Here is a 27,124-nt window from a genome sequence, read left to right on the forward strand (position 1 = left end):
AATAAGAAGGAAGTTTTTAATCTTCTCAAATCATGGAAAAAGTGATTTTCTGAATGAAGTCTCGAGAGGTTGCTGAAGCACATATTGTGTTGGGCCTTCAAGGCGTAGGAAGCGACCGTGTGGTTGTGTGCTCATTTAAGCTTTGCCTTAATGTAATTCTCTAAAAATGACCGAACATGACATTCCTTATTTCCCCAAAGCTTTTAAAATGTTCTCTTAAATGACAGATTTAATCGATTTTTTTGACGTTTTCATTTATATAGAACACACCAAGCAAATTGAAGGTTTGAATAAAGGTATGTAGGATCAGAACTTTTTAAGCCTGTATGACAGATTCCATGTGTTATTTCAAAACACATCCTGAAATAATCGGTGTTTGTTCTTAATCCATTTACACAGCCAGTCCCAGCATATGACTCATTCATATGCCATCAGACTTGAGAGGGCACACTGCCACGTGTCAGTGTTAAGAACACGAACTCAATTTTTTTCAAACACAGAATCAGCATTTTTGCATTGTTACCTGCCAAATGATGGAGTTAATTTAAATGATGTGCAAAAATGACAGACAACCTTCTGCATGCGTAGACAGTTTTAATTAATATACTAACTACAGTCGTTTAAAACCCTGATAAGTTGAAGATGCATTATCTTTCAATGCAAACAGACTGAAGCATGACAAGGATCATTAGGCTATGGAGACACGTGGACACAGAGTGGGTGAAAATAATTACATTATTAGGCTTTCTGGCACTGTTAAAAGAAGTTACATATCAATACTGTTAAATGTAGCCCGAATATACATTTATGTCCATTTGGCAATGATTTTCACTTGGAGAGGTCTAGAAATGAGCAACAAATTGCTAATCGGTTAGACAAATGTAGAGTCCAGGCGTTCTCACAGTAGAGATATAGGCTCCATAGTACCTGCACTAGGAATTGGTGGGTGTGGAGCCGACATCATATAAGAAGCCATTTCCAGGTCGTAAGAGCTTTTGGTAGTGCTGAAAGACGGGATCGGTTTGATCACACAGTGCAGTTGCTATATTTTGGTGAAATCATGCTCTTTCACCTCATGTAGTAAAAATGTGGATACAGATTATCCTCAAAAAGAAGGCTGAAATCGATATCAAATATTTGTTCAAGAGGCATTTCATATAAACGTTAATCAGGAAACTTAACAAAGGAGTGCTTGCAATACCGAACGAGGCCAGGTGGTGGGGTCATAATCCACTGTTAACTACACCCCCTTTCCATTTCCTTGCCACAAGTTGAAGTAAATTCTTATGCTTTGGCATCATGTTGTACAGGTGATCTTATGGAGAAAATTATGTCTTATTTGTTACTCAAAAGTAAAGGACTGAGTTGAATTCGAGTTGCAACATATTCACCTCATGCCCTGGCAGTTTGTAAATCAAGCAGCTCTTCATTTCAAACAGTGGGATCCTGAGTAAGAATGGCCAATAAAATTAATTACATTTAAAACTGCCTGCGTTGCCACACTTCATATAGTGCACATTTAGCTGATCACTCCTCCTTGATCCCAATAAAAGAAAGTGTGGATCACTCCCACTTCACTTCTGGATTCATTTAGTAGTCTACTACACCACCCGCCACTGCATTACACTCATGTCTTTTCCCCCAGTGGACACCAAGTGGCTGTCATCAAATAAGAAGTTGACATTGGTCACGTGACTGCTGTGTCCACCATAGATGTGACTAGGAGCCTGAAGAGGAAGAGAGATTTGAGTGAGTGACAAAACTAATTGTCTATTGATATCTGCTGGACAGAATTGACGATAAGTTAGAGTCCAACACAACGTGTGCTGACTGCTTACGCGGGACTGAGAACAGGGGAATGAGAAGAGGTGAACTTTTCCAAAATCATCTCCAGTGGCGAGCAGTCTTTTCTCACTGGATCTGCACACAGCGTTGATGTCTGTCCCATCTGAGCCATCTGGCCACAGACCTGGGAGACAGCATGCACAAAATAAACACCTGTTCTTAGAAACCAACATTCAGAAAACACGCATATGCTCTTCATATATATATATATATATTTGATGCATGATATGTAGACATGATAAAAACAGAAATGCGGTACAGAAGTGTAGGCACATTATAAAACAGCTGTACTACACAGAGATATAACGTGGATGGTGTTTACCAAACACATGGAAGCCCAATGGGCAGGTAAAGGTGAACCAGGGGATATCTCGAGTGGTCTCCACACTCACAACCTGTTTACACGCGGAGGGGATCCCTGGACAAATATGAAACTCTTGTGATTCAGTCGTTAAATTGTTATTCATTTTTAATTTATGCAAAATCATCTAACAACAGCTATCCATACCTATGCCTGTCTTACAGAATCAGTTTTCCCAGACATGTTGTTTAAAAGGTAGCAGATGTCACAATACTAAATAGTGACTTCTTTAAGACACTGAGGCTCCATGTTCTTAATCGTGATGTAGACATACTCACAGTAGAGGATTTCATAGTCTCCAGAGTTGGACACCAGGTACTGGGAGTCTACAGACCAGTCCAAATGGGTGATGAAGCTGGAATGACCCTACAAAAGACAACAACCACAGGGAGTGACTAGCACATCATTTAATATCACTACAATACCTAACATCATAATAATAGTACTCCAGTTAGCCACTTTAGTAAAATGAAGTATGTATAAATACTGCAATAACAAAACGAAGGAGTATAATAAATAGTGATAATGGATGACTATTTGATAGAGCAGACATTTCAATGGCCACACAAGTTGTTTCGTCACATTTCAAAAAAGCAAAACATTCATAAATGTCAATAATCTTACCGAACACTTTCCCACTCTATTATATTTCTTGCCATTCTCAGTTACAGCATAGATGTAGATGTAATTGTCATGTGACCCAATTGCAAGGAAATTGCCATCTGGAAAGAAATTGTTCAATTAAGCTCAGTAGCTGAAAGCTGCTTATATGGTGACTCTCTGAATGTCTCTGTATTCGTTGTACAGACTAGGGTGAAGGGAGGTAATGAAAGTGGCTGTCAGAACACTAACCTGGAGCGAAACGCATAACCGAGATCTGTTCATTCCCATCTGTATGCATCGTGATTAGATCCTTAGTTTCAGTATCTAGAACAAGCCACCTGTCCACACAGAAGAAGGACAGGCCATTAAAACCATTGCATGTGGAAGAGCCTGAAAAATTTAAAATAATCAAGAAGCTTTTTTTTCAGTATACTGGAGACACTTTCATGAATATTTAAATTGAATATTGAACAATGATTATAGACTAGTGTTGTGTTAATGTATGATTTTGCATAATAATTGGTTGTTTGAGGTCTTAGATGCATTAGATTAATAGAATTTCGCCAGAATGTTAATGAGGTGTCAGGGACCTCTTTGATGAGAAGGGGCAGCTTCTCTCACCTGCCTGTCTGTGTTCCTATAGCAACCGATACCCCGGTAGGGTGGAACCCAGCAGATTGAGCTGCATCCTATCCATGCAACACACACACACACACACACACACACACACACACACACACACACACACACACACACACACACACACACACCTCAGTCATATGTACTTGGCCAAGCTCAGCCTGAGTCAGGTTATCTCATTAAAGGGGTTTTTTAAGACATTCTCAAGACAACTAGCATGTGTCAAACCTAAGCTACTCACCTCTATCGTCTTAGTCCAAACAGGCTGATGGGAGTCAGAGTCCCACAAGCAAATCAGTTTGTCGTGACCACAGGTAAGAAAATGCTGTTTAAGGGGGTGCACAGCCAAACCCCACAACTCATCCGTGTGACCCTGAAAACCAACCACAGGTACCAGTTCAAACCAGTACTCCAGTGCACCATAATCATTTTTATGAAGTGAACCTTTTCTCAGAACATTCCCAGCTATGTTTGCTGCTGCACCTACCTGCGTGATGGGAGTGAACGGCCCATCAAGGGTGCCCTGCAGGATAAAATTCTTGGTCGTTCCAAGAAGAACTTTGTCTCCCTTCCCCTCAGCGACCGTTCTAATGGGCCCATATACTTCAGGGACCTGAGAGGAAATTAAACACGGCCGCATAAAAAAAATTGTGATTGCTCATGATGACTAATCATCTTAGCATGGTGAATACCAACAGACGTTCTAAATATATGACAACTGAAGCTTTCATTATATTACGTATTCATAAGCTCAACACAGAAGCTTATTATGCTAATTCACTTAAAAAGTATATTGAATATGAAAGAGTTTGTACATGCTGCTTTTACAAGTGACACTGTGTTTGTCTAAGGTGGTTATGAAAGTGCCTCACCTCCACTGTCTGAATCTTCTGGAAGTTTCCGTCCCAGGAGGTGAGTATGCGGTCCTTCCCACCCGAAACCAGAGTGCCGTTTCTCAGCATGCACAGTGCAAAGATGCTGCTTTCGTGTGCAGCCTGAATGGCCAGGCTAATGCGATTAGAGCCTTGAGCACAGACACACAACAGAGGCCCACATTATCAGGCCCCGCCCTTGCTCTTGGGAAGGTCAGGATCATCTGCTCAGTGGAGCAGGACCTCACACTAACCAAAAGCCTCTCAATACAACACAATACAGCACAACGTGTAAGAGGCAGTCAGGTAAATGTGCTAACCAATCTTTCTGAAGCACTCAGTAGACTATTATGTTTAGTGTATACCGGTCATACAGCATGCATATGCAGTATCATTCAAAATCCACATTTAACAAATACAGTTGTAACAGTGCATTGTACTGATGATATTACACAGCTAGGCTTTAATATGCTAGTGCTCTTGAACTGCCAGTAAAGAGTCTCTGCCAACTCCAGTATCTGAATTATTTACCTTTGCCCCATACTAGAATATTTCCACTGGAGTCACCAGTAATGGCGTCACCATTTTCTGAAAAAGTCACACACAAGACAAACTTGGGCTTCTCTTGTTTCTGCAAGAAACAAAATATTGCTTTATTTTTAAAGCAGAAATGCAACAGGTTTAATTCACAAAAAAAGAAACATACACCACATGAATTATACCAAGCTATAAAAAGTGTTCTATCAGCATATAGGATCCAATTGCACTGTAAATATATCGATTTGCTATCATTTACACAATTACTATTCGATATATAGGCCAAGCACTACTCTAGATTTTACGGGGGTGGTTAGCGCAGGTTACCTCGAACAAGCCCTGCTTCTTCACGAGGGAGCCCTTGTCAAGTGTCCAGAAGTAAAGGTGGGACTTCCCACACGTGACAATGACATTAGCATCTGTGGGATGGAAATCCGCGGCGAAAACAGACTCGTTGGAGCACTGAGGCAAAAGCACAAGAGAACGACAGTTAACATGAGTGGGATGCTTCTTCACTGGTAGCTTGTTCAGGTCAAGGTCAGTTTACTTCAGGAGATTTCTGTTACCTTAACTTCAGCGAGTCTGTCTTCCCTCTGCCAGTCCCATACTGAAAGAACATGATCATTGGAGTCATCCACTGCGCACAGCCAGCTTCCACCATTCTACATGGCAAACAGGAAACACACACAGAATGTCAGTATCATATTTAGCATATTACCATATTTAGCATATTAGCATATGCATAAATCAGTGTCATAGTAACAGCAGAGTGACGGCTGACATCCCTTGAATCCAAAATCCAAAACCTTTTCACTTCAAAATAAATGAGGAAGGAATTGAGAAGCTGTTGAACCAGATAAGGACTTCTGTTGTATGGTTTACTGAAGCTGCTTCTTACCGACTTGGAGAAGGATATGCACACCAGAGCCCTGTCAAAGAAGCCTCTGCCAAGCACATGTAGAGTGTTCAGGCTGACAGAGTCCCAGACGCGCACGTGAGGGGCCAGCTGCTACCGAGACACAAGCAGCACAACTACATATCAGTACACACGACACCTTACGTAAGGTCCCCATTACACGAGAGAACGCAAGAATTACGTTTAAGATGAACCTGATAGCTTACTTTGCCGTCTGAAGATGTGCCAGCCACTTGTCCTGTTGCTATGGTGATTTTATCAGGGTGGACAGCTAGGCTTCAGAAGCATAAGACAGATGATGGCACTTAACAACACAAAACAACGAGGTGCCTAACCAGGGTCTCTAGACCAAATATGATAAAGGACCAATCAACTCAGCCTGGGTAAACACTTCACTGCTGGGATAATATTACTGCATATACTTATTCGTAAGTTTTAATTACTTGTCCTGAGTTATCACAGTCAAGGCAGAGAAATGTAGTTTATGTTAACGTACATGAAACACTGACAGAATACCAAGCAGGACTATTTCAATGGTATACAGCAATGGTGGAGCTAAATGCATTATTGTAATTTGAGGTGAAAATCTTTAGTGCCATGAACCAACAATCGTTAGACTCAAAATTTCTTTATGTTCCATACTTGACTGTAGAATATTAAGTTAATATTAAGTTTTAAGACAAGCTTTACTTTACTTCTACTTTGCTTTTTATGTGGTGTATTATCAGAATGAGGTAGCTAAAAAAGAAATACAGGCGATTGCCACAAAGCATTTTTACCACTTGATGTCATCTGTGTGTCCAGTGTAGTGTCGTTGCAGCTGCTCATCCACGTTGTATAACACCACCACAGAGGCGATGAAATAAACCGTCTCTCCCGTGGGGAGCAGGTACAGATTGCATCGGCAGTCCCGGCCCCGGTAGCCATAGCTTGGTTTCAGTCAAGAGCAATAGATAAACCAAAACTCAGTTGCATGTGAAATCAGGCTACCTAGTGTTTACACAGGTTCCTTTGAACTGAATCTGTTACACAATTTCAAATTCATTTCACTTTTTTGTTTTTTTTCATTTAGAGAAAAGCTCTGACACTGACAGATCACCCAGGGTCACTCTGTGATGTAGAATGCACCGTATAATCATACAGCATCTGCAAACATGGTTCTCTCTAGTGGCGTATCCATTTTTTGTTTAGATGCACCCAATGCATCACTGGCAAGAAGGGAAGGGAGATGAGAATACACGAGTGTAACGAGTAGCAGCAGTAACAGGACAAAGGGCAGGCGAGGAAACGCTGGAATCTTCTGTGGATATATCAGGAATAATGAACACAGAGGAGGATGAATGGCATTAAAAGTGCATGCCTTCACATTCTCTGATGTAAGAGCAGTCCCGGGAACACGTGCTGATTTCCCTCAAGGTTCATCATGATCTCCTTGCAGAAACAGATGTATTATGCATAGATGAGTCTGAGGCATAATGTGTTTTGTCTTTGATCTGGAAACAGAGCTGCTGTCGAAGCCCTTTATATGCCTCCTATAAATGCATTCAAATTTACATATAATTTAGATGATTAAAAGCCAGCGTTAAAAGGAGTGTATTTCTGGTAAAAGTAAAAGAGGACATAGTTTTATATGGAAGGCATGTAATTCATACTTAGAGACTTTTGGACTAAATGTTTTTATGAGAAACTCAAAGTGTTTGAACAGCAAAGTGGTGTTCTTTATAATGGTAACCAAGAGAACTAAATACAGAACTGCACAAAGACAAATAAATCCATCATTTTGGAAATCTAAATCTAAAAGAAGACGCAGCTTTATCCGAACACTGTTCTAAAGAACATGCAGTGTTCCAAATTTCAGTTATTCCAAAGAACCTGTTTAGAATATTTTTGCTGTCGGATTGCTAGTAATTTCTTAGTTTATAAGTCCAGTTGTATTTTTTAGCTTTTCCATTTCTTGGTTAATGGTTAAGTTGGGTATGGGGCCTATCCTAGTTTCTTTTGTTTACAAAATGTCTGGGGCATGTGAAGCTGTAATAGTGACTATAAATGCTGAAAATGTTCTTGAGAAAGAGCAATTGCTTCTTATGATTTCTTCTTCTACATTTCATGGGTGTGGCATCTACTTTAATGAACCCACATGACTTATGGTCACTGTAAGGTCTGTATAGAGTTCACATGCAGGAGAATGTGTGCTGTCTGAACCGAGTGCCTGAGCTGACCTTAAACCATCCAAATGGAGACCTTCAGCTCATAGTGCTCACAAGAGTTCTAATAGTGTTCTATCAAACTGTGTATAAATAACTGTTATGCCACAACTCATTTACTGAACAATGAACATTTATAATATACAATTATCCGTCAGTATATTTCTGCAGCCCTTTAACGTTTATGTGCGTATTTGTTACAGAGAGGTGCCTTTTGCTGGCATACAGAACACAGTGAACCAGAGTGCTCTGCTGCATAGCAGAATAGTCATGAAACAACACAATAGGTTATAATAAACAGTCATTTAAAACAACAAACAGCAAACCTTATAGCCACTGCACAGATTGTAGTGATATAAAAGGATACACCCAGTCTAACTTCAGCTTCTTAGGAGGAAGTTCAGTCTTCGCTTCTAGGCAGTATGTGTCCACAAGGTCTTTGGGCATGTACATGGTGATGGGTCGTCCTTTCAAAAACATTTTGACATACCCTTCATCTAAAAAAAGCAACAGATTTTCAGAGCAAGGCATTTTATGACACTCTTTTATAAAATGCTTTTATAAAAATGTTAGATACATTTCTAATGCCTTCTAATGCCTTCCTAGATTTAGTATTACTAAATCTACTAAATCTACAATATCTATTTAAGAAAGAGATCAATTTGTAAAGCTTGAGTTCATGGACAGCAGAAGATTAGTTTGGCAAGTTACACTGCCAGAAAAAGAGAATAGCAGAAAAAAGGAAAAAGAAGTCTTTTAATTAATTTTATTATGTTTTTGCATTTCACAGGACATCACATAGCAACACACAATGACTCAATAAGAGACACTGACTTTCCTTAATACCTAAATGTATATGGCATAAACTTTAAAAAGCAGATATGCAGCCAACACTGATAGTGATGCAATGTTTGCTATTTGTCAATCCATACCTAACAATTTTCATTTATTCTTTATAAATGTGTATAGCACGATCTTGCCAATAGCATTAGTATTGAAAAACCTCTTTTGAATTTTTTTTTTTTTAAAGAACAGCAGATTTGTTGATAACAAGTGATGAGGAACAACTATTTTATTAAGTTATGGACTAAAATAGCAAACTTTTAAGAAAAACCAAACACAAATTAAAACAATAAAACATGAAGCATGACATGCAGAAAAATGGACAAATCAAATTAGCAGAGAAAAAAAACAAGATAAAAAGATAGTAAATAATAATAAAATAATTCTCTTAGACCAGATCTTCTTGCAAACAATTTCCCAATGTTTCCCAAATTAGAGCTAATGACTTCATCAGTAGCACATTTGAAAGTACTGGCTGGGGGATTTGGTAGGGCCCCTGTAAGTGGGTGTGTCTAAAGAAGAACAGGAGGACATGGAGGGGCACAGAACGGCCCTGCCCCCAGGCTGGACAGCCCCGCCCTCCGGCTGGATGGCCCCGCCCCTAGGCTGTACGGCCCTGCCAGATGCGTTCTTTGCTACCGGAGGGTGGCTAGCAGAGGATTTGGAGGGCTCAGTGGATGCAGTCCCTCCTGCCTGCTGGTGCAGGTATATCCACACAGTCACTAGGCAAAGTATTGGGGTTGGAGAGGGACTGTAACGGGCTTATTCTCATAAACAAACCTCCTATATCTTCTGACAGCAACACAATCATCAGGAGACTGAGCTTCCACAGCACAAGCTACTGGATCACACATGGACAATAACGACAGACCAGTGAGGGAAGATGTTTTGGGAGCCTATTATTAGGGGGAAAACACTAAGTTTGGAGATGTGTTTTTGGATGAAATATTGGCTGAAGTATTTGTTGTGTTCTGTAGAAGGTTCTGGAAAAGTTTTAGATAAATATGTTTGTTCAAAGATGACCAACATGGTCGTGCAAATATGACAAAACAATCCAAAAATTTGGGTGATTTTTTTTTTCATGCCGAAAACTGCAAGATAAATTCTCAATAAAAAAGTGAAAGAACAACTACTGGCACATGGCGTGAAAGCAGGTCTCCTCTTACTGAGAAGCCTTTAGGTGAACTGCTGCATAGCTAAAGGTGCTTGCTGGACTCCCATGGTGCATGCGAAATCAAAGCGCTGTGGGTCCTATAAGCACACACAGTGTGTCTCTCACAGTTGCACAGCTAGTATATCAGCACCACTGCAAACCAGCTCCAGCCTGACCACACTCTGGTGAGCTGTTAGGGAAACACCGTGCTTCGTAGAACAGGGAGGAGGGAGGGTTCTATACACACGCACATCCGTCTGACCAACCCTGCTCCTTACGCAGCACAGCTCTGAGGGCCATTGCTTTGGAACCATCCTAATGCCAGACCAGACCGCTCGGAGGCAGCAGGTACTAACAGGCAGTTTACTGGGGGGCGTGTTTAGTGAAGAGGAGGACACTGATACATTCTCAGCTTCTGCCACCATATAAGTCCTGGCTTACTTTCAGGAGCAACGTGTTCCAATCCCGGTCCTGATGCAGATGGTCACTGCAGTTTCTCACTGCCTATGCTTGAATACTCTTGCGCCACCTTTGTATGACTGAAGCCTTCAATAAGATAAGGGTAGTAAATCAGGCATGGCACTAAACTGGAGTGATGGGCTGTTCATGGTCCAGGATTGGGAAACACCGTCCTGGAGAATCATATCTTGTGCCTTTTTTTTACCGAGGACAGTCAATGCTAAATTGTATGAATGTATAGTCAAAGCTGGCCTAGTTCAGTTGTCTGATATGAGGCTCATGCCGGTATCTATATATCGACTAGGCCATTAGTCATGGTGCCGAAAGTCCTCCAGCATTAGAATGATGCAATAGCCATAGAGGTGCTGGTGGAGGGTTGAGCATCAGGGCCTACCTTTGCAGTGTGTCACCCGCCGCATACCTTAGTGAGTGTTCAAACACAGAGAGAGAGAGACTGCGTAAGTGGGCTCTTATGGGGGAGGAAGAGCCAGAGAGAGGCCAAGATCCCAGCTAGTCAGATCCTGGGTTAACTTGCCTGTTTAATTACTCTACAAGGCCCGCGAGGGGCGACGTCTCGTTGGACCTGGATGCTCTAGATAACAAATCACTCCAGTTAATTTGATGTTTGGTTAATTTGCTCAACATCTGGAGTGGGCGAGGTGATGACTACAATTAATCCGAGATTTGGCATCATTATTACAACATGGTCAGACATAATGGGTGAGCAACGTTGCCCGGGGCAGCACTGTTGATTGGGCCGTCTGTCATAATGGAAGGCAGATTGGATATCTAGCAGAAGATTGCTGTTCAGAGGACCTCTTTCAGAAGAGTCTTGCTTAGTACGAGTATATCCTTGAATCTGTCAGATCTGTCAGCAAGTCTTCATCAGCTTTCTTTAAATAATGGGCAGAGTAACAAAATAAAAACTTAAAGACAAAGACCAGCAATATATGTCCTCTTTATGCTCTTCAAAGAAAGGCTGCACTGCTACTGTGGTTTATGTAAAGGGCATCAAATCTGTTCAGTCTGAAATTACAGAGCAAGGATGTCTGCACTGTAGGGCTAAAATCAAGGCCTTCAAAGAGGACAGCAGAAGACTAATTGCTTAACTGAGACCCCTAATGGCTCGGCCTTGGGGGATTCCTCAGCCGAATATCCAATTACGCCCCAATCAATACCTTAAGAGCATTGGTGTTTTTAACTTGCCAATTATCAAAATCAATATCAGTTTCAGGGAGCATCTGAAAAGATCAACGCTAATTAAATAACAGGATCACATGCATGTCAGGAAAAATAAAAATAAAAACATAGACAACAGGTTAAGTGAAAACTAAAACGTAAAGCTTGTTATGGTTAAGAGGGGGATGGAATGGGTTGCTGAAAGAAAAACTGGATTGTCCCTAACTGGCTAGATGAATTGCCTTATTCTTCACACTGAAATGATCTTTTTGTTGGACTTATTCCCCTTGCTTAACAATGGAAGAGATGATTCACTGCAAGTATGCTCTCCATTAATCAAAACATCTGTCTGTTCTTAAAAGTACTTCACTACAATTGACTAAGGAGGCAGGCAAGTTTAACACTGTATCATTAAATAGAATGCCCAGCTCTGATGCTCTTAATTATGTCCAATAATTGGAAGTAATTTGGCTAACTAATCTGCCTTGCAGTCCAATAAGAGCTCTGAAAATGAATGTGTGGGGTTGTTGAAATGCCTCTGACTTCTCCAGTCTTGGCTCCTAATAATAAAAAACCCAGGACTTACCAGCACTGAACACAGGCTCCCTCTGTTTGCTGCAGGAGGTGAGAAAGGCAGTACGTCATCTAAATGAAGTAGGTGTGTGTGTGTGTGTGTGTGTGTGTGTGTGTGTGTGCAGACAGCAAAATCAACTGAATTAAATTATGTACACGCTGACATTTACATTGGCATATTCAAGTTGGATTCAAATTAATTCCATTGCTCATTCAGTACTCAAGGTTGTGTTTCAGTCTAGTAGCTAATATGGCACTTATCCTTATGTAGCACAGCTTATTATCTCATTGTGCATTGAACACATGCCAGTCAGACAGAGGCAGAGTGTCATTAGAACAATGAGATATGCGTTCACAACAGGGGCTCTAGGGTTGCTCTACCTTTCACTGGCTCTCTTGCCACCTGAGTTACTCCCAATGGAGCCCGTGCGTGTGCGGCCGCTCCTGATCTCAGCTCCGCCCTCTTTCCTGTTAGCAGGCCCCACCTGCTCTGATGAACTCACTCTCCTCACAGTGCTGGAAAAAGATGGTAGGGTGTTTCAGCAAAATATAATGCCCTCATTTTTAGAAGAAGACTGAGGCTTGCTGCTTAAGACCTTAAGACCAAATACATTGTTATATATGAGAGTCCACAGTGCTTCTGCTGACCACTTACAGTGATGACTAAACCAGTGATTGTGAGTTGCACCCCTGGGAGTGCACTTCACAACACACCAGTTTTCCTTCTTTTAATACACCAAAATCAGCTCATCCTCATCATCAGCAAATGATCAAGCCCACCGTAAGTTGCATAAGGACGCTGGGTCAGAGGAAAACGGATGCTCCTCTTAGCAATAAACAGTATAATCATCACCAAAGGGTTGCTGAAGCAATTGCCCAGTAACCTTTAGTGAGGACATATTTTCCCATAACATCCTATGCGCTGGTCAGCGTCATTGCTCCCAAATGTAAACATTTATTCAGAGAACAGGAAATGGTGCTGCAGAGATAACACTGAAAACACCCTCCACCAGTAGCCTGTACTAACGCATACTCAGCCCCAGCAGTTAAGACAAACACAAAACAGGTGCTGAATATCGGCCGGAAAGGTTTGTTTTGCAGGGGCATGCTTGTGACCACACTCATGACCACCTCTGTGATGGCCGTGGGCGGGGCTGGGGAGGTGGAGCAAGAGGGGTGAGTGCAGGGCTGCCCTTTCAAACGCCTGAACAAAAGAAATGGCCAATCAGCAGTCTATTGGCTGCTAGGCTTAGGCCTAATCCAAGCTGCATGTTCCAGTGATGTCCTCTGTGATGGTGGGATATTAGTTCTAGAGGCATTTCTGTTCATAATGGCAACTGGATGGTGTATAGAGTCAATATAGAGATTACACCTTCATTCTACAGTGGGAAAAGAAGCAGTAAAACCTGCTGGAATGGAAGGAGACCCTTTAAGAGAGATTGAGGACAATGGAAGCTAAGGAGGTTTGTGGTTGAGCCAAAGAATGTTCCCTAACCAAACCGGGTACTTCCTGGGCAATCTTAAAGCATCCATGGCACATGTGAGTAAGGAGTTCACATGGGCAAAAGCGATGAATTCTAGCTTAAGAACACTAGCTTGTCCTTTTAAATCCTACTAATTACTACAGTGTATACACAGAGAGAAAAGTGCTTGAGACAAGTGGTTTAGATTGGTCATGGTGAGGATGTTTTGGAGTTGTGAACACATACTCTCACCTGTAGAGTGGTCTGAGTAGAGACTTGGTTGAGCTGGACAGACTGGACAAACTGGACTCAGAGCATGCAACATGGTGGGAGGAGACGAGGACGGGACAGAGGACAATCAGAGAGTGAGACATACGAAGGCAAGACACAGTTGGAAGAAATGAATGGGAGGACTTTGAGCAGCTTCATTAGCTTAGGGCCCATACACAGAAGTACAGAGGAACCAATTTCACAAGAGATGCACAGTGGATCTAAAACTACATGAAAACCAACTGAAACAGAAGGTGAGTTTGGTTTTTCAACCATTAACATCATTATTTAGAGTAGTGGCTAAGTAGCCAGCACATATCTAAACACTCAAGAAAACATGCAAGCACACACACACACACACACATACACACACACACACACACGCACACAAACTTGCATCACTGTGCAAACATTCAAAGCAACATACACTTGACAATAAATGCATACACTGTGCACTACTTTCACTGGAAACCTTCAGATAAGAGTCGCCTCATCACAAGATAATTTGATCCTGTGATTGAGACACTGCAGCAGTCAGCAATCTGCTTGGCTTTAAGGGTTAATGTGCAACTGCAGATTCAGAGTATTGTAACGCAAGGATTGTAATGCAGATTAATTTTCTATAGAAATATTTATAGAAGCAGAAACCAGCTGAACATTCATAACGTTCCCCTTCTTACCTACAAACACATCAAGAGCTTCCACATTGACCATGTCCCTTTTACATACACAATACATACAAGTCATCCATCCAACTATTCCATTATAATACATGAGCTCCTAGCAGGACAGTGATTGAGGGGGCAGATATAGTGTGTGTGTCAGGCGGGGGGAGGTAGATTAGCTCTGCTCTTTCCTCAGAGTCAGCGGCGGTACCGAAACTGCCGTCACCGTGATGGCAGTCACGGCCGGTCACCCGTGAGGAATGGAGGCTTGGGTCTCAGCAGACAAGCATGACAGCAGGACGTTCTGTGATTTGTGTTCTGTGGCACAATGGCATTTATGAAATGGAAACAATGGGCAGTGTCACATTGCAGGAGCAGCAGAGATAAAGCGTTCACATTCAAATGAGGGGAGGAGGCCAAATTTAGTGTTTATGTTGACAACTCGTGCAGTGCAGGGTGAAAATCTACATTCATAGCATTCTGCTACGGTCCATGATCAGCACTCATTCTGCTACGGTCCATATTAAACTCTCATTCTACAAATATAAGGAATACATTTTATTTGTCAGAGAAAGGAATAATAAAAGACACTAAATCACTTTTAGTAATAGCAAAAATAAAAGCAATAATTATGAAATGTTTCTATAAACCGTAGAGAATTTATATTATTTGTTTTACTAATTGTAGTTTGACTTTCATCCTTTATATGTCTAAATGCTGTAGCCTCTGTTCACACAGTGTATATTCAAGCTGCCATTTCACACAAGCTCACTGGGACTACGGCCCACACCATCCACAATAGCATGCCACAGACAAGCCTCCCTCAACTGGTCTCCCCAGGAGACACATTGTCCCCTGAGGCTGCAACTCACTAACCGCTTTGTCTCTTTACCCAGTTCATTTTCTTAACTGCGATGTGGACAGAAATCCCAATCCCCTGACCAAAGCTCGGGCTCTGGGGCTGGAGCGGCCCAAAGCTCAGGCTCTGGGGCTGGAGCGGCCCAAAGCTCGGGCTCTGGGGCTGGAGTGGGCCCAAAGCTCGGGCTCTGGGGCTGGAGCAGGCGAGCAGCACACGGTGTCACACCTCTTGGTTGCTGATATGTTGCTGTCCCTCTTGGAAGCCGAGGGCGATGGCAGCACGTTGCTTTTCTTTGGTAGGACATTGCCATTGTTGACCACGGGCCTCAGTGGCAGGGCTGCGATCATCGGCCTGGCTGCGGAGAAGCAGAACAAGCACGTTGGTTCCACAACAAAGCAGCTTCTCCCCATCCCATCCACTTTGGAAAGAGCACAAAAAGGAATGCCTCACTGTCAATAGCCCATTGACCTATTTGACCATGTAATCAAAGCTGGGGTGATAAGCTCTCTGCTAAGCAATATTACCCAAGTAACTCATGCCACGGTGTGAATGGCATTAATCAGCAATGGCTCGACTCAAAGTATTCACAATGAATGGGATTTGGATAAGGGTGGTTACTCTGCTGCGATAGCCAAAACTCTGACCCAGGGATTTCCTTCTTTGTTTGTGTGTGCAGATCTCTTCAGATGTCCTGGATACGGAGTCTGCAGCGTTCCATTTTAGAGCCATCAGAGCACGCCTGCAGTGCTACAGCTGACAGCAGAGATCTGTGCAAGAGTCTTTATTTATATTATCTTTGCAGCTTGGCCTATAAAATATTCATCGCTGTAGAGATGTTTGGGAAGCCTCTCTCTCAGCTACTGAGGAACACAAGGAATTTATACAGGCAGCGCACTTGGCATCACTGGCAGAGAGACACGGCAGAATGAGATGAAAGAGACACTGAGAGAGTGAGACAAAGGTGGAGACGGAGAGAGAGAAGTAGAGAGAGAACGAGAGAGCAAGGGATGGGGGGGTGGGGGGGGCAAGAAATAGAAATGTCTCCAATGAATTAGCCTGCTTGGAATGTCATGGATTATGAAGAAGCAGACATGACTCACCCCACAAAACACTTCAACCAGACACAAAGAGGAGAAGCGTGTGCCCAGTTTGGGAGTGGGTTGAGCAAGGGTTTGCCTTGCAGTAGGTGACAGGGGGTGAGGTGGGGGGGTTGGGGGGGCAACTGGCACTGAGACTGACAGCTGGCAGTGCCAGCTCTTGCAGCCTGGCTAATTAGAAAGTGGCTGACATGAAAAGTGTGCCAGAGAGGCCTGAATCTAAGCTTAGCCCCAATTATCCTCTGCACCTCTGCTGTGCTGAAGACAAGTGGTGTTCGAATCACAAGGCCAGCAAACCATTAGAAAGCCGAAATGACAGAGTGCTTTCTTGATATCAGTTACGTTCAAACGGGCATGCAAATACACAGACAACATCAATAGAGCAGAAATATCCCCAAAGGTATTTTTAGTCCCAAAACCTCTGAGAAGCTTTGGTGAACCTGATGCACTTGTGCAGTGCTTAAATTCAGTGAAGCGATGTCCACATTCTGTCTGTAGCAGCAGACATTCTGCCCACCTGATGTCCCATCACTGCTGTCTGGTAAATGGCCGCGACTGAATGTGAGAGCTAAAAGTCAATCTCCAAAAAGCAGCTCAGACAAAATGTGAAGCAATAACTGGAGCCATTAAATGTTCCCACTGAGTCCAAATGAAGACACTGGTCAGTCAGGTGAAAAAATGATGGTGTGGGTGTTCTTTAACCTGTCCGTGCCCTCAGCAGGTGGGCGGGGCCGTGCGTGGCGGGCCAGGTTGGCAGTACCTTTGGTTGGTCCCTTCCTGTTGAGCATGGCCTGCTGCTCCTCGGAGACGTTGAGTCTCCTCACCACGTCGGCCAGCGCTGACTTGAGCAGCTGGATTTCGTCCTCCTGCATCTGCACGCGCTGCTCCAGAGACCCTATCCGGTCCGTCAGCTCCATGCTGCTGGTCGCCGAGGCACTGTCATCTGTCAACACACGCACACACAGCCACACCAAGTTTAACAAGCGCTAAATAGAGACGTCACCGAGAAGCCACGGCCAGGGCCAGCTATGGACAGGCTGCGTGTACAACTGTGTGTTTCACTGCGTGTTCCACTGTGTGTTTCACTGCGTGTTTCACTGCGCGTTCCACTGTGTGTTTCACTGCGTTTTTCTCAACCCACTTTACTCACAAATAAAAGGATTTGAAAGGTTGAGAGAAGTCACAGTACGCCTCTGAAATATGCCTGTCAACAATCGTTAATATCATATGCCGACAAGCAGACAACAAATAATAAAAAAACCTAAAGATGTCTTGACACGCCTGCTCCTCATCCCACACCAACATGACACTAGCTGTGTGTCTCGCCTCTCTCCTAACAGTGTCTCAAAGACTTCCCCACTCTCTCCTTCTTTCTCCCAGACTGCTCCTTTCTCTTGCATTGTCTATCTCACATTGTATTTGCAGTTTCTGTGTTATTCTTTCTGTACCCAGGGCTGCTATCTAGGTTAATAAACTGTAAAAAGGCTTGGGGGGTGTGGGGGTGGGGGTTGAAATATTAATAAACACCAGAAGTCTCACATCCTTGGAGACTCATAATAATGTCTCCATTAATTATGTAAAAGAAGGAAGCAGCTGGTAATTAAGACAATAAAAATAATGGTTTTAAACAATGTGAAGTATTGACTTATGATGTTAGTAAAAAAAAACCACTAAGCAGAAATGTCACTACAGTTGATTAATTGTTTGCTTACAAAAAGCAATACAAAAGCACTACTCGAACAACAACAACAAACAAATGCTGAACACATCTGAATGCTGAACAACCAATACATTTAATTACTGTTTAGGAAAGATGTTATGTGCTTCAAACTCTGTACATTGCATGACAGTGATGTGGTGCAGCTTACATTGCTGTTATGGTAGACTGATTTAGGCCAGTCTCATTTTACTAAAAACATGTCATTATTAACCAGTAATCATCTTTAGAATATCAATCCATATCTGATAAAAGTATCACTGACAAGATCATTTGGTGAACATTTGAATGAATTACCTAAAATTATGGCATTAAGAAGTTAATGGAGGTTTGTCTCTATTCTGCTGTAGTCAGACGCCACCCTCAACCACAGGCAGCCAAAGAAGCTCTCAAAGAACCAATGAAGCTCATTTTATGCTTTCTAGCCACTCAGCTCAAAATTCAGATACCACTTCTACATGCTAATGCTTACTCTAATGACACTGGTGATGAATGCGCCAGTGGAGATAAGCTTCCTAATGCAATACTCTTCCAGCGTACTCTTCAGAAGAATGGATGAGCAGTGTGTCAGAACACAGAGCTCACGCTGCACATGTTCGTGATCGTGACATCATTAAACCAAGACTGGTCGCATTTCAAAGCAGAAGTTTCCATTTCGTTTGGTGACTACGGATGTTTGTTAAGTTAACATGCCTTTGGTTAAAATGCTTCGACATATTTTAAGAATTTTTTAAGCATATGATCTGAGGGAAAGCATAAAGAAACGTCATGCCATTGAAAGTTAACAATAAGAGATTTAAAATGTTAAATGTGAAGGACATAAATATTATGATGCAGTTTATCGGTGGCTCTGCCTGGGAGATTATAACATACGCTTTATTTTCTTATTATGAAGTTGTGATGTAATAGAAATTTAGCACTTTGCACATGTTTACTTTCAATTTCTAATATACAAGATAAAAAATATTTATTTGCACAGCCACTAAAAAAACAGAAAAAAAGCCATAAAGGCTTAACTTTTCATACTGTTTAGAATTTCAAAAATGACTGTGATGTGAAAATGAATGAGCTTGCAGCATTACACCACAGTGTCTCCACCCATTGTCTCTCCACCCACACTGTGACTCCACCCCACCACTGTGACACCACCCACCACTGTATCTCCATCCCCTCCACTGTGACTCCACCCACTACTGTATATCCACCCACCACTGTGTCTACGACCTTTGCTTGAATTTCTAAACCTGTTTATGGGTCAGTTCTAAGATGCTAATCCTAAGCGTGCAAGCAATGTGAAGAACGTAAGATAGGCCCACCACAGGCTTCCAGGACACACAAACGAAGAGCAGATTAATCACCTCATCATTTCTGAAGGGAAGATTCAGAATGAAACAAAATGGCTACTGGATAGACAAAAAGGTCTTATCTGCCAAGTGGATAAAATTTTGGATGATAAAATAAAACATGTGATTTAAACCCTCTGGTAGAGAACACATTAAAACTCTAAAGAAGATTTGCTTTCCAGGGTCACTTTGAGAACAAAGACACTATCAAAGACACTTTCTATGCTGAATTAGGCTATTGAAGACATGGTAATAATCACCAGCACAATGAGCGGATTTCTTAGTTGTATAATTGGCTCTATTTTCATAGACTGAGGTCCATGTATGGTCTTTTTATGAAAGCACTTTGTACTTGTATAAAGAATGTTCTGAACCTCACGCAAATTCACAATGAAACGTTTCACATTCAAAGGAAGCACCATTAAACACACATTTAATGATATCCTTCATAAAACCCATCGCACCTCTTCAAATGATTTCAGCCATGCTTGATTGCCAACATGAATTACGCAGTCTGTTTCTCGACCGCATTAGAAGACATTTCGGTCCATGATTTCTTAGATGCAAATAGCAATATTCACGGTCCATCTCAGGCTTGTGTAACGAGTAGGGTGGTCTGTCAGAGGCCGCCGACAGCAGCAGTGTCAGTGCACCTTTCCTTCCTCCTGTTTCTCTTTTTTAATTTGATTTTGTAGCCATCTGAAAGAATAAAATGTTTCTAAACAGTTGTGTAGCTTATGCATTTAACCCAGTCTGATAGGGCATGGCCAAGACCTTAATTTAATTTCAAACCAGAGAAGTCTGAAATTAATATTTTGTTAATTTTAAACTTGTCAGTGAAATGAGTTTAATGCATCAAAATTTGCTTAGCAGATACGGATCAGACTGTGCTCTGAAGTCTGCTACCCATATTCTGCCGTCAATAACACTGGCTTCTGTTTCATCTTGCATCAGACAGTGTGAAGGCAGACAGTAAGGGAGGGGGGACACACACACATGCAAATGCTGGTGGATTATCAAAGCAAAATACACTCCCTTTAATGTCTCCCTCATAGCACACTGGCCTCATTAATAAAACATCTTTAGTCTGCACGAGCCGGGCCAGGCTGACTCACTCCCCACACTACATAACATCTGAGCCGGGTTCAGCATGAGGAATGAAAGGGAAAACACTCAGAAGTAGCTCTGTGAGAAGCTTTGCAAGGTTTAGAAGAGGGAACGTCTTCATATTTCCCATCCGTAGAGATTTCTCTCCTTCAGTAATGAGGAAAAATCCAGATACAATCCCTGGACCAGAAGAATGGTGGATGTGTGGTATTCCTGTCCTTGATCGGTGAAGAAAAAGAGCGTGCTGGCATTTCTGCCATTCGTATTGTTGTCTTAAGCAAGCGACACACTCATTAGGAGCTTTTGCATCAAAATGATCATGTAGTAAACAGGTGCATCTGTGCAGAGTCTTCAGAGTGCTTTCTTCAGCTATGAAGCTCACGGTTGACCCAAACATAGAGACTGCACGCAGAGAGAGGGTGAGGAACATGGACTCGGCTGGTGTCTATGTGTTATAAATGAATTACTACAGCTTGTTTTCTCCCACCTTGTTGCTTCCACAAGGACAGTTCACCGGATACTTGCGTGCAACAGACAAAAGGACATGTTACCATGAAGTGTCAACGACTCAGTAGTGGGTGCACACCATGTATGTCAGGGGACACGCTGCGGAGCTGATAATCTAATTCTGGCCTGTCAGAGGGGGAACAGGCTCTGAACAAAAGGTGAACAAGCAAACTGCTGGCCCAGATTAGGAGTGGAAAACAGATCAGAGGGACTCCACATGTGACCTGTGGGGAAGAAAAGGAAGATCACCGGAGGGAGGACAGGAGGGTTGAAGGGGACCATAAAGCTCCCAAGGGGACAGCAGCGCATGTTGCAAAGAGCCTAATGCTCTTAGCGTCCACAGTGTCCTTCCGTAATGAAAAGTGGCAGTCACACTGTTCAGGTGATACATCTCTTTCCCCTGCTCTTGCCCCTTGCCCCTCAGGCTTTGGTGAGAGTCAAAACTCACCGTGGGCTTAGAAAGTGATGGCAAAAAATAACACTCGACCAACAATGAAAGGGGTTTCTCAGTGGTGAAACGGGGCTTTGACGAAAGAAACCTGAAAGGCAGAAGCCAATCACAGCCGGCCTCGAGTCCCCACGAGACCTGTGTGTGAGTGGCATGTATGAGAAGTGTGTTCATTAATCCCATTGTCCACACGCTAGGATCGCATAGATATGTCCGTCAGCTCTTTCTCCGGTCAGCCTACCCTCAGCAGCTGGGACAGAAAACAAGTTGGTGTGACCCATTTTGGGTGGATCCACCAGACCTCTCCAACTGGATCAATGGCTTGGATGCAAGGAGGAGATCCACTGTGTCAAGACCGAAGTGCTGATGCACCAAACCTTAGCGTCAAAGACAGTGGGACTGGGAGTGGATTAGCAAGACAGTGAGCCAGTTACCCTTGCTGGAGATCTTTAAGATTCTAAGACTGATTTAGCTCCTTCTGATGCAAGGGTTTGTAAGGGCTATGCACACTGGCTAAGGGTGTTGTTTGGGATCACACAGTAAGATGTTTAGAAATGTAAAGGCTATGAAGCAATAAGTTTAATGTTTAATGAAGTGGTAACTCACCAACACAACTGCTTAACAACTCCAGGAAAGTGCCCGAAGCATAAAACATCAAAAAATGTAGTGTCCATATCTCACCTCACAACAGAAGCTCCAGTTCATGCTAATTATGCTAAATTTACTCACACAACAGATCTGGATATTTCAAACCAACATATCTTTAAAGTACAGGGCCTTTGGCAAGGGACTCACCCTTTACAAATCCACGCGCTACTCAACCTTAATTTCCCAGCAGGAGGAATCTGGAGCCTCTCAGTCAGCTGCAGTCAGCCTGCTGCCAACCACCGCACAACGGAGCACCTCACCCTCTGTCCCAGAGACGCCTCCTCACTTATCTCCCTCTGCCTGCTACTCCGCCTGGCCTTCTCCCTCCCGGAGAAACAAACCTCCCGGCGGCCGCCACCACAAAGAAGAGAGAGAGAGAGATACACAGACCTGGCAGCGGCACAGCCGGGAAGAGGAGCGAGGGGGATTTCTGCTGACTCATTGCTCTCCTGGAAGACAGCAGTGAAGCCGGGGCAGCTCCGATGGCGAAGGACAAGGCGAGGATGTAGTCGCTGGGCGGGACACACAGGACCGGCCCGGGAGGAGGAGCTTTGGGTAGACACAGCGCCCTTTTCAGTGCTAGGGTTAGAGAGTCCAGGCTCTCCTCTATACTTCCTCATGCAAGAATAAAAAAAAAAAACGGGTCATTGTGTGCAAGCAGCTGGCCGCTTGGTACGATGGGTACAGTTGCGAATGACCCTGTTGTTCTAAAGGTTGAATCCAGATGGAGCTAAAGAGGAAGAGATGCAGCTGACAAGTAGGATGTTGTGAAGAGCGGATCATCTGGACCAGTGTGCACTACAGCGTCCTGACCAGAACAGAGGAGCACTGTACCGATGAGGTTCAGTTTTCCATTACATATGCCATTACATATCCATAATCTACTCTGTTCTATTCTGAATGTGTAAACCATAAACATCAGTATTACAACAATCGTTAATAAAATATAGCCTAATTATTTTAAACTACCCTGTAGATCTGCAGAGGTTAAATGGAAGTACAAGGCTTATTTATTTGTGAGCTGTATAAGCAATCGTAAAGTTGCTCATACACTTTTTGCAGCAGGTTAAGTTCAGACGTAAACGGATTCCATTATTTTCTCTCACAAAACACTAAAAAGAATCCCGTTTTCAGACTTTGCAACAAAGAGAATGGAATCTCCTTGAACATCTCTGGTCCACCAAAATAAACCAAAAACTCTCAAAGTTGTGAGCTTTAAAATATAAATATAACATAAAGCACGTATATTTGACCTACATTGCACTAGAGTCGAAAGTCAGAAGCAACGATGTACCTAAAGCAACATCCAAACTGCAACTTGTGCTACGAATGTCTTTTGAAAATAAAACTGCACAACTTACATTTTAATCCTGAGACAAACCAGACTGCTCACATAGAAAGCTTGCTAAAGACAAATCACAAGACAATCTGGGTAATCCACAGCAATACAGAAGCAATGCTTGGTAGGCAGAGGTAGACAAAAGCTTTGGTAAATGTATTCAGGGTTGGGTTTAGAAGAAACACAGCACATCATCACAAAAGCATCACCCTAACAGAGACGCATGGTGGGAGCAGGAGTAATGGGGGCTGCTCTCTTGTCTTGAAAATCGTTGAGAGACTAATGAACTCCATGCTGTATTAGAAAATTCTACGGCATATACAGTGCATCTGTCTGTGGTATCACGCAACCTGACAATGATCTAAACCATAGGAGTTAATCAGCAAGTATTGTGCATCTTAGAATGACAACAAAGGCATGACTTCAATCCACTTAAGTGTGTCGTGTTCCAAAGGAGGCTGTCCAAGCAAAACCCCAAAATGTACTACTGCAAAAAGTCATAAAGAGGAATGAGCTAAAATACCTGATAACTAATTTACAAGACCGATTATCAGCTACAGAAAGAGTTTGGCTCAGGTGACTCCCGAAATCACACTTTGACTTAGACTGCAACCATTTGTTCAGAAGATTGGATGATGATCAGATTATATTTCATTCAAGAACTGAAATTAATTTCAATGGACTCACGGGGTCAATTCCCGAAAATCATTATGGCATTTAGATCATCTTAAATGTGAGAGAGGGTGTTCAGTGTTTGCTCAACCAATAAAAGATTATCTTCGTTTTACAATGCTTAAGGGAAAGCCAGCCCTGAACAACAGTATTTTTTGTGTTTATGTTTATGTGATTGTCAGTGTAGATCATGTAGCAAAGCTTAAACATGTCAGAGAATAAAAAATTGCAGTAATATCAATTGGATAATGCAGCCTTGAGAAGTCAGAGAGTGATGGCTTTGGTGACCTACAGTATGGGGAGACGAATCACTCTAGATAAAGCAGCAGCACAAGTCATCTGGTGTCTGACTTATAAGAGTCTCCCTCACCTGTCAAACATCAACACTATACTGATAACCGTCAGTCAGGAGAACACAACTCTGATCCTTCAGCGGCCACTGTCTCTGTTCCACAGCACAACCGATGGCAGCACAGGAGATGAGCACAGGAAATCATAAATCAACGTGCCTCTCAAAATAAATCAACAGCAAATGATTAGTTACTTTCCCCATATCCTGTGACAGACCTGCTCCAGTACTAATGATGACAAAAAAAGCCCAGACCAGCCTGCAGAAACTGCATGCTTGTGTTTTGGTGTTTGCTAAGATGCATCCTAGATTAAAACTTGAGCTCATTATTGTTGGTAAGAGAATGAATTAGGCAGGTATTTCAGTAGTTCAGTGGCAAGAAAAGAGGGTGCTGTAGTCATCTGTCACCATGAGTGTGCTAGTGTGACTTCGGCCCTAATCCCCCTGCATACGTCTGCTTTACTGAAATCTGAGACCCCCAACAATGACGTTTCAGCTTTGCTGCCAAGACCCTCTCATCAGATGTTAAGAGGAGGGGTCTTGGCCTCTGTTTGAATGGTCCAAATGCCAACACAACACTACTCGCCTCACAACTCTCCACGTCTGATGCCAAGCTGCAAGACCTTAATGCTGACCGCTAATGTTGGCTCCCTCCCCAGAGTAAGGGGGGAGCAGGCGGCCGCTCGCCTGCAGCTCTTGAGCACTGCTGCCTTTCCCAGCTGCATTCTCACTGACACGTGATTCGTGCCGGAGTAGGAATGACATCACTCGGGCCGCTGACCTCGCCGTGGCCCGGCTCTGTACCTTCACCCAATTAGCCGTGGTTCATGTGGCCAGGCCATCTCTGCTCCAAGCAGGACGTTCACCCAGCAACTGTCACTCCTGCAGAGCGGCATGGCTGATACAGGAAGACAACACGGACCTATTTCATCTCCCACTTCCCAAACCATGAAGATCTGGATTACATAAATAGCATGTCCTATATAAGGACAAACTATGGGTCAAAGATCCTGTGAGCTATTCTAGAATGAGGCAAGAGTGGAACCTATAGAGAGAAGGTTCCATTAGAATTCGAACGTACCATATAAAACCATTGTTAGTGCATGTAGATATATGGCACTATACTTGGTATACTTGGTGTATTATGGAGTGTTATGGATTATGGGGTATTATGGAGGATTAAGAATTATGGAGTGATTCCATCCAGCCTACTGTCTCCACGGTGAGGACCTTTTTAGTATGTTAAATTCTTGCAATTGGAGGGTCAATGAATAAATACATGGGTACAAAAGCAACTGTATTGTTGTAATTAACAATCACACAGACTTGTAACAACCCAGAATAGTCCAGGAGAATCAGAGAGGTGTTGACATGTATACTCACCAGCATAACAGAAATACCGGTCAGTCAAGCCTGTGAGTCATTATGTCATCATACTATAAGTTATAAACATCCATATTTTGGAAACGGCACTTGTTTTACACATAATGCAGGCATTGAGTAATGTGATCTTTTATGCCCTTCACAGCACTAAAAGAGCAATTTCTTAAAGAACTTTAATCTATTACTTTAATGTCAGCTAACAGATTAGCCTTAATCTATAGAGAAAGGAGAGTGTTAGAGAGATGTAGCACTGTATCTGAGAAATCCCTTTGAAGCACAATGATGGGAGAGATGAATGATGTGGGGCTGAGCGGAGGGACATGCACCTCGCTTGTGTTTTACCCAAAAAGGCCTGTGTTCCCCGAGACACCTCCCTCCCACCTCCTCTCTTCCCTTCCCCCAAGGAACCACACAAAAACTACAAACACAACACACACACACACACACACACACACACACACACACACACACACACACACACACACACACACACACACACACACACACACACACACAGCAGTGGAGAATCCAGAACAAATAGCTGAGACAGTAATGATCTATTTCTCACTAGGCTGTGTGGACTGTGCTTCAGCTTGACCTATATTCCGTGGGCTACGCGGTGACGAAACACCACTTCAGACACTTCATTTGCATCGTCTCCAGTACGCTGTGTGCAGCTGTGGAATATCTGTTTGAATGGTCGCTGAGGCAATAGTAAGTTAAAATCATCTAGACCAGCCTGCCATGTAAGATACCAAGCCAAAAACAGACAAGAAAAAGCACCGGCTGCCTTAATGATCTGAGGCATATGTGAGACGCTAAGGCAGGCACCGTCTCCAGTCTGAGGCATAAAAACACACTAAACTGTCCGTGGATGAATCCAACTGTATCAACATGTACCGCCCCCCTTTACACCCACATGCAGCGTGCCACTCGGGCACTGCTCACCCCCAGTAGGTGTACAAAACTTTCCATGGAATATAAGAGCTTCAAGGCCACTCATACTTTTCCCTCCAGTGTTTACAGAGCATGGCGGTGAGAGAGGTGAGGTGGGGGGGGGGGGGGGGGGGTTG

General features: G+C 42.9%; 1 protein-coding gene across 8 annotated transcripts in view; it reads right to left on the bottom strand.

Moving 5' to 3' along the window:
- Nucleotides 1–574: 574 nt before the first annotated feature.
- The window catches only part of eml1 (EMAP like 1), a 35,531-nt gene continuing 8,981 nt past the window's right edge, over nucleotides 575–27,124 (bottom strand). For 2 of the 8 annotated variants that reach the window (XM_076977502.1, XM_076977497.1), the window contains 23 exons: nucleotides 17,299–17,481; nucleotides 15,667–15,796; nucleotides 13,900–13,950; nucleotides 12,566–12,700; nucleotides 12,198–12,226; nucleotides 10,827–10,853; nucleotides 8,345–8,474; nucleotides 6,553–6,702; nucleotides 5,980–6,049; nucleotides 5,756–5,866; nucleotides 5,424–5,519; nucleotides 5,185–5,319; nucleotides 4,852–4,951; nucleotides 4,321–4,472; nucleotides 3,936–4,061; nucleotides 3,690–3,821; nucleotides 3,431–3,498; nucleotides 3,059–3,147; nucleotides 2,831–2,928; nucleotides 2,485–2,572; nucleotides 2,168–2,263; nucleotides 1,839–1,969; nucleotides 575–1,727 (listed from right to left, as the gene is read on the bottom strand). In XM_076977502.1, the coding sequence (XP_076833617.1) occupies nucleotides 1,602–1,727; nucleotides 1,839–1,969; nucleotides 2,168–2,263; nucleotides 2,485–2,572; nucleotides 2,831–2,928; nucleotides 3,059–3,147; nucleotides 3,431–3,498; nucleotides 3,690–3,821; nucleotides 3,936–4,061; nucleotides 4,321–4,472; nucleotides 4,852–4,951; nucleotides 5,185–5,319; nucleotides 5,424–5,519; nucleotides 5,756–5,866; nucleotides 5,980–6,049; nucleotides 6,553–6,702; nucleotides 8,345–8,474; nucleotides 10,827–10,853; nucleotides 12,198–12,226; nucleotides 12,566–12,700; nucleotides 13,900–13,950; nucleotides 15,667–15,796; nucleotides 17,299–17,481 (2,453 nt within the window). In that variant the 3' untranslated portion in view covers nucleotides 575–1,601. Of the gene's footprint in view, nucleotides 1,728–1,838; nucleotides 1,970–2,167; nucleotides 2,264–2,484; nucleotides 2,573–2,830; nucleotides 2,929–3,058; nucleotides 3,148–3,430; nucleotides 3,499–3,689; nucleotides 3,822–3,935; nucleotides 4,062–4,320; nucleotides 4,473–4,851; nucleotides 4,952–5,184; nucleotides 5,320–5,423; nucleotides 5,520–5,755; nucleotides 5,867–5,979; nucleotides 6,050–6,552; nucleotides 6,703–8,344; nucleotides 8,475–10,826; nucleotides 10,854–12,197; nucleotides 12,227–12,565; nucleotides 12,701–13,899; nucleotides 13,951–15,666; nucleotides 15,797–17,298; nucleotides 17,482–22,698; nucleotides 22,912–27,124 lie in introns of those variants that run through there. The other 6 variants (XM_076977503.1, XM_076977498.1, XM_076977499.1 and 3 more) reach the window with 6 other exon arrangements.

The sequence above is a fragment of the Brachyhypopomus gauderio genome, chromosome 17 (genome assembly GCF_052324685.1).
Source record: "Brachyhypopomus gauderio isolate BG-103 chromosome 17, BGAUD_0.2, whole genome shotgun sequence".
NCBI classification, from domain to species: Eukaryota; Metazoa; Chordata; class Actinopteri; order Gymnotiformes; family Hypopomidae; genus Brachyhypopomus; species Brachyhypopomus gauderio.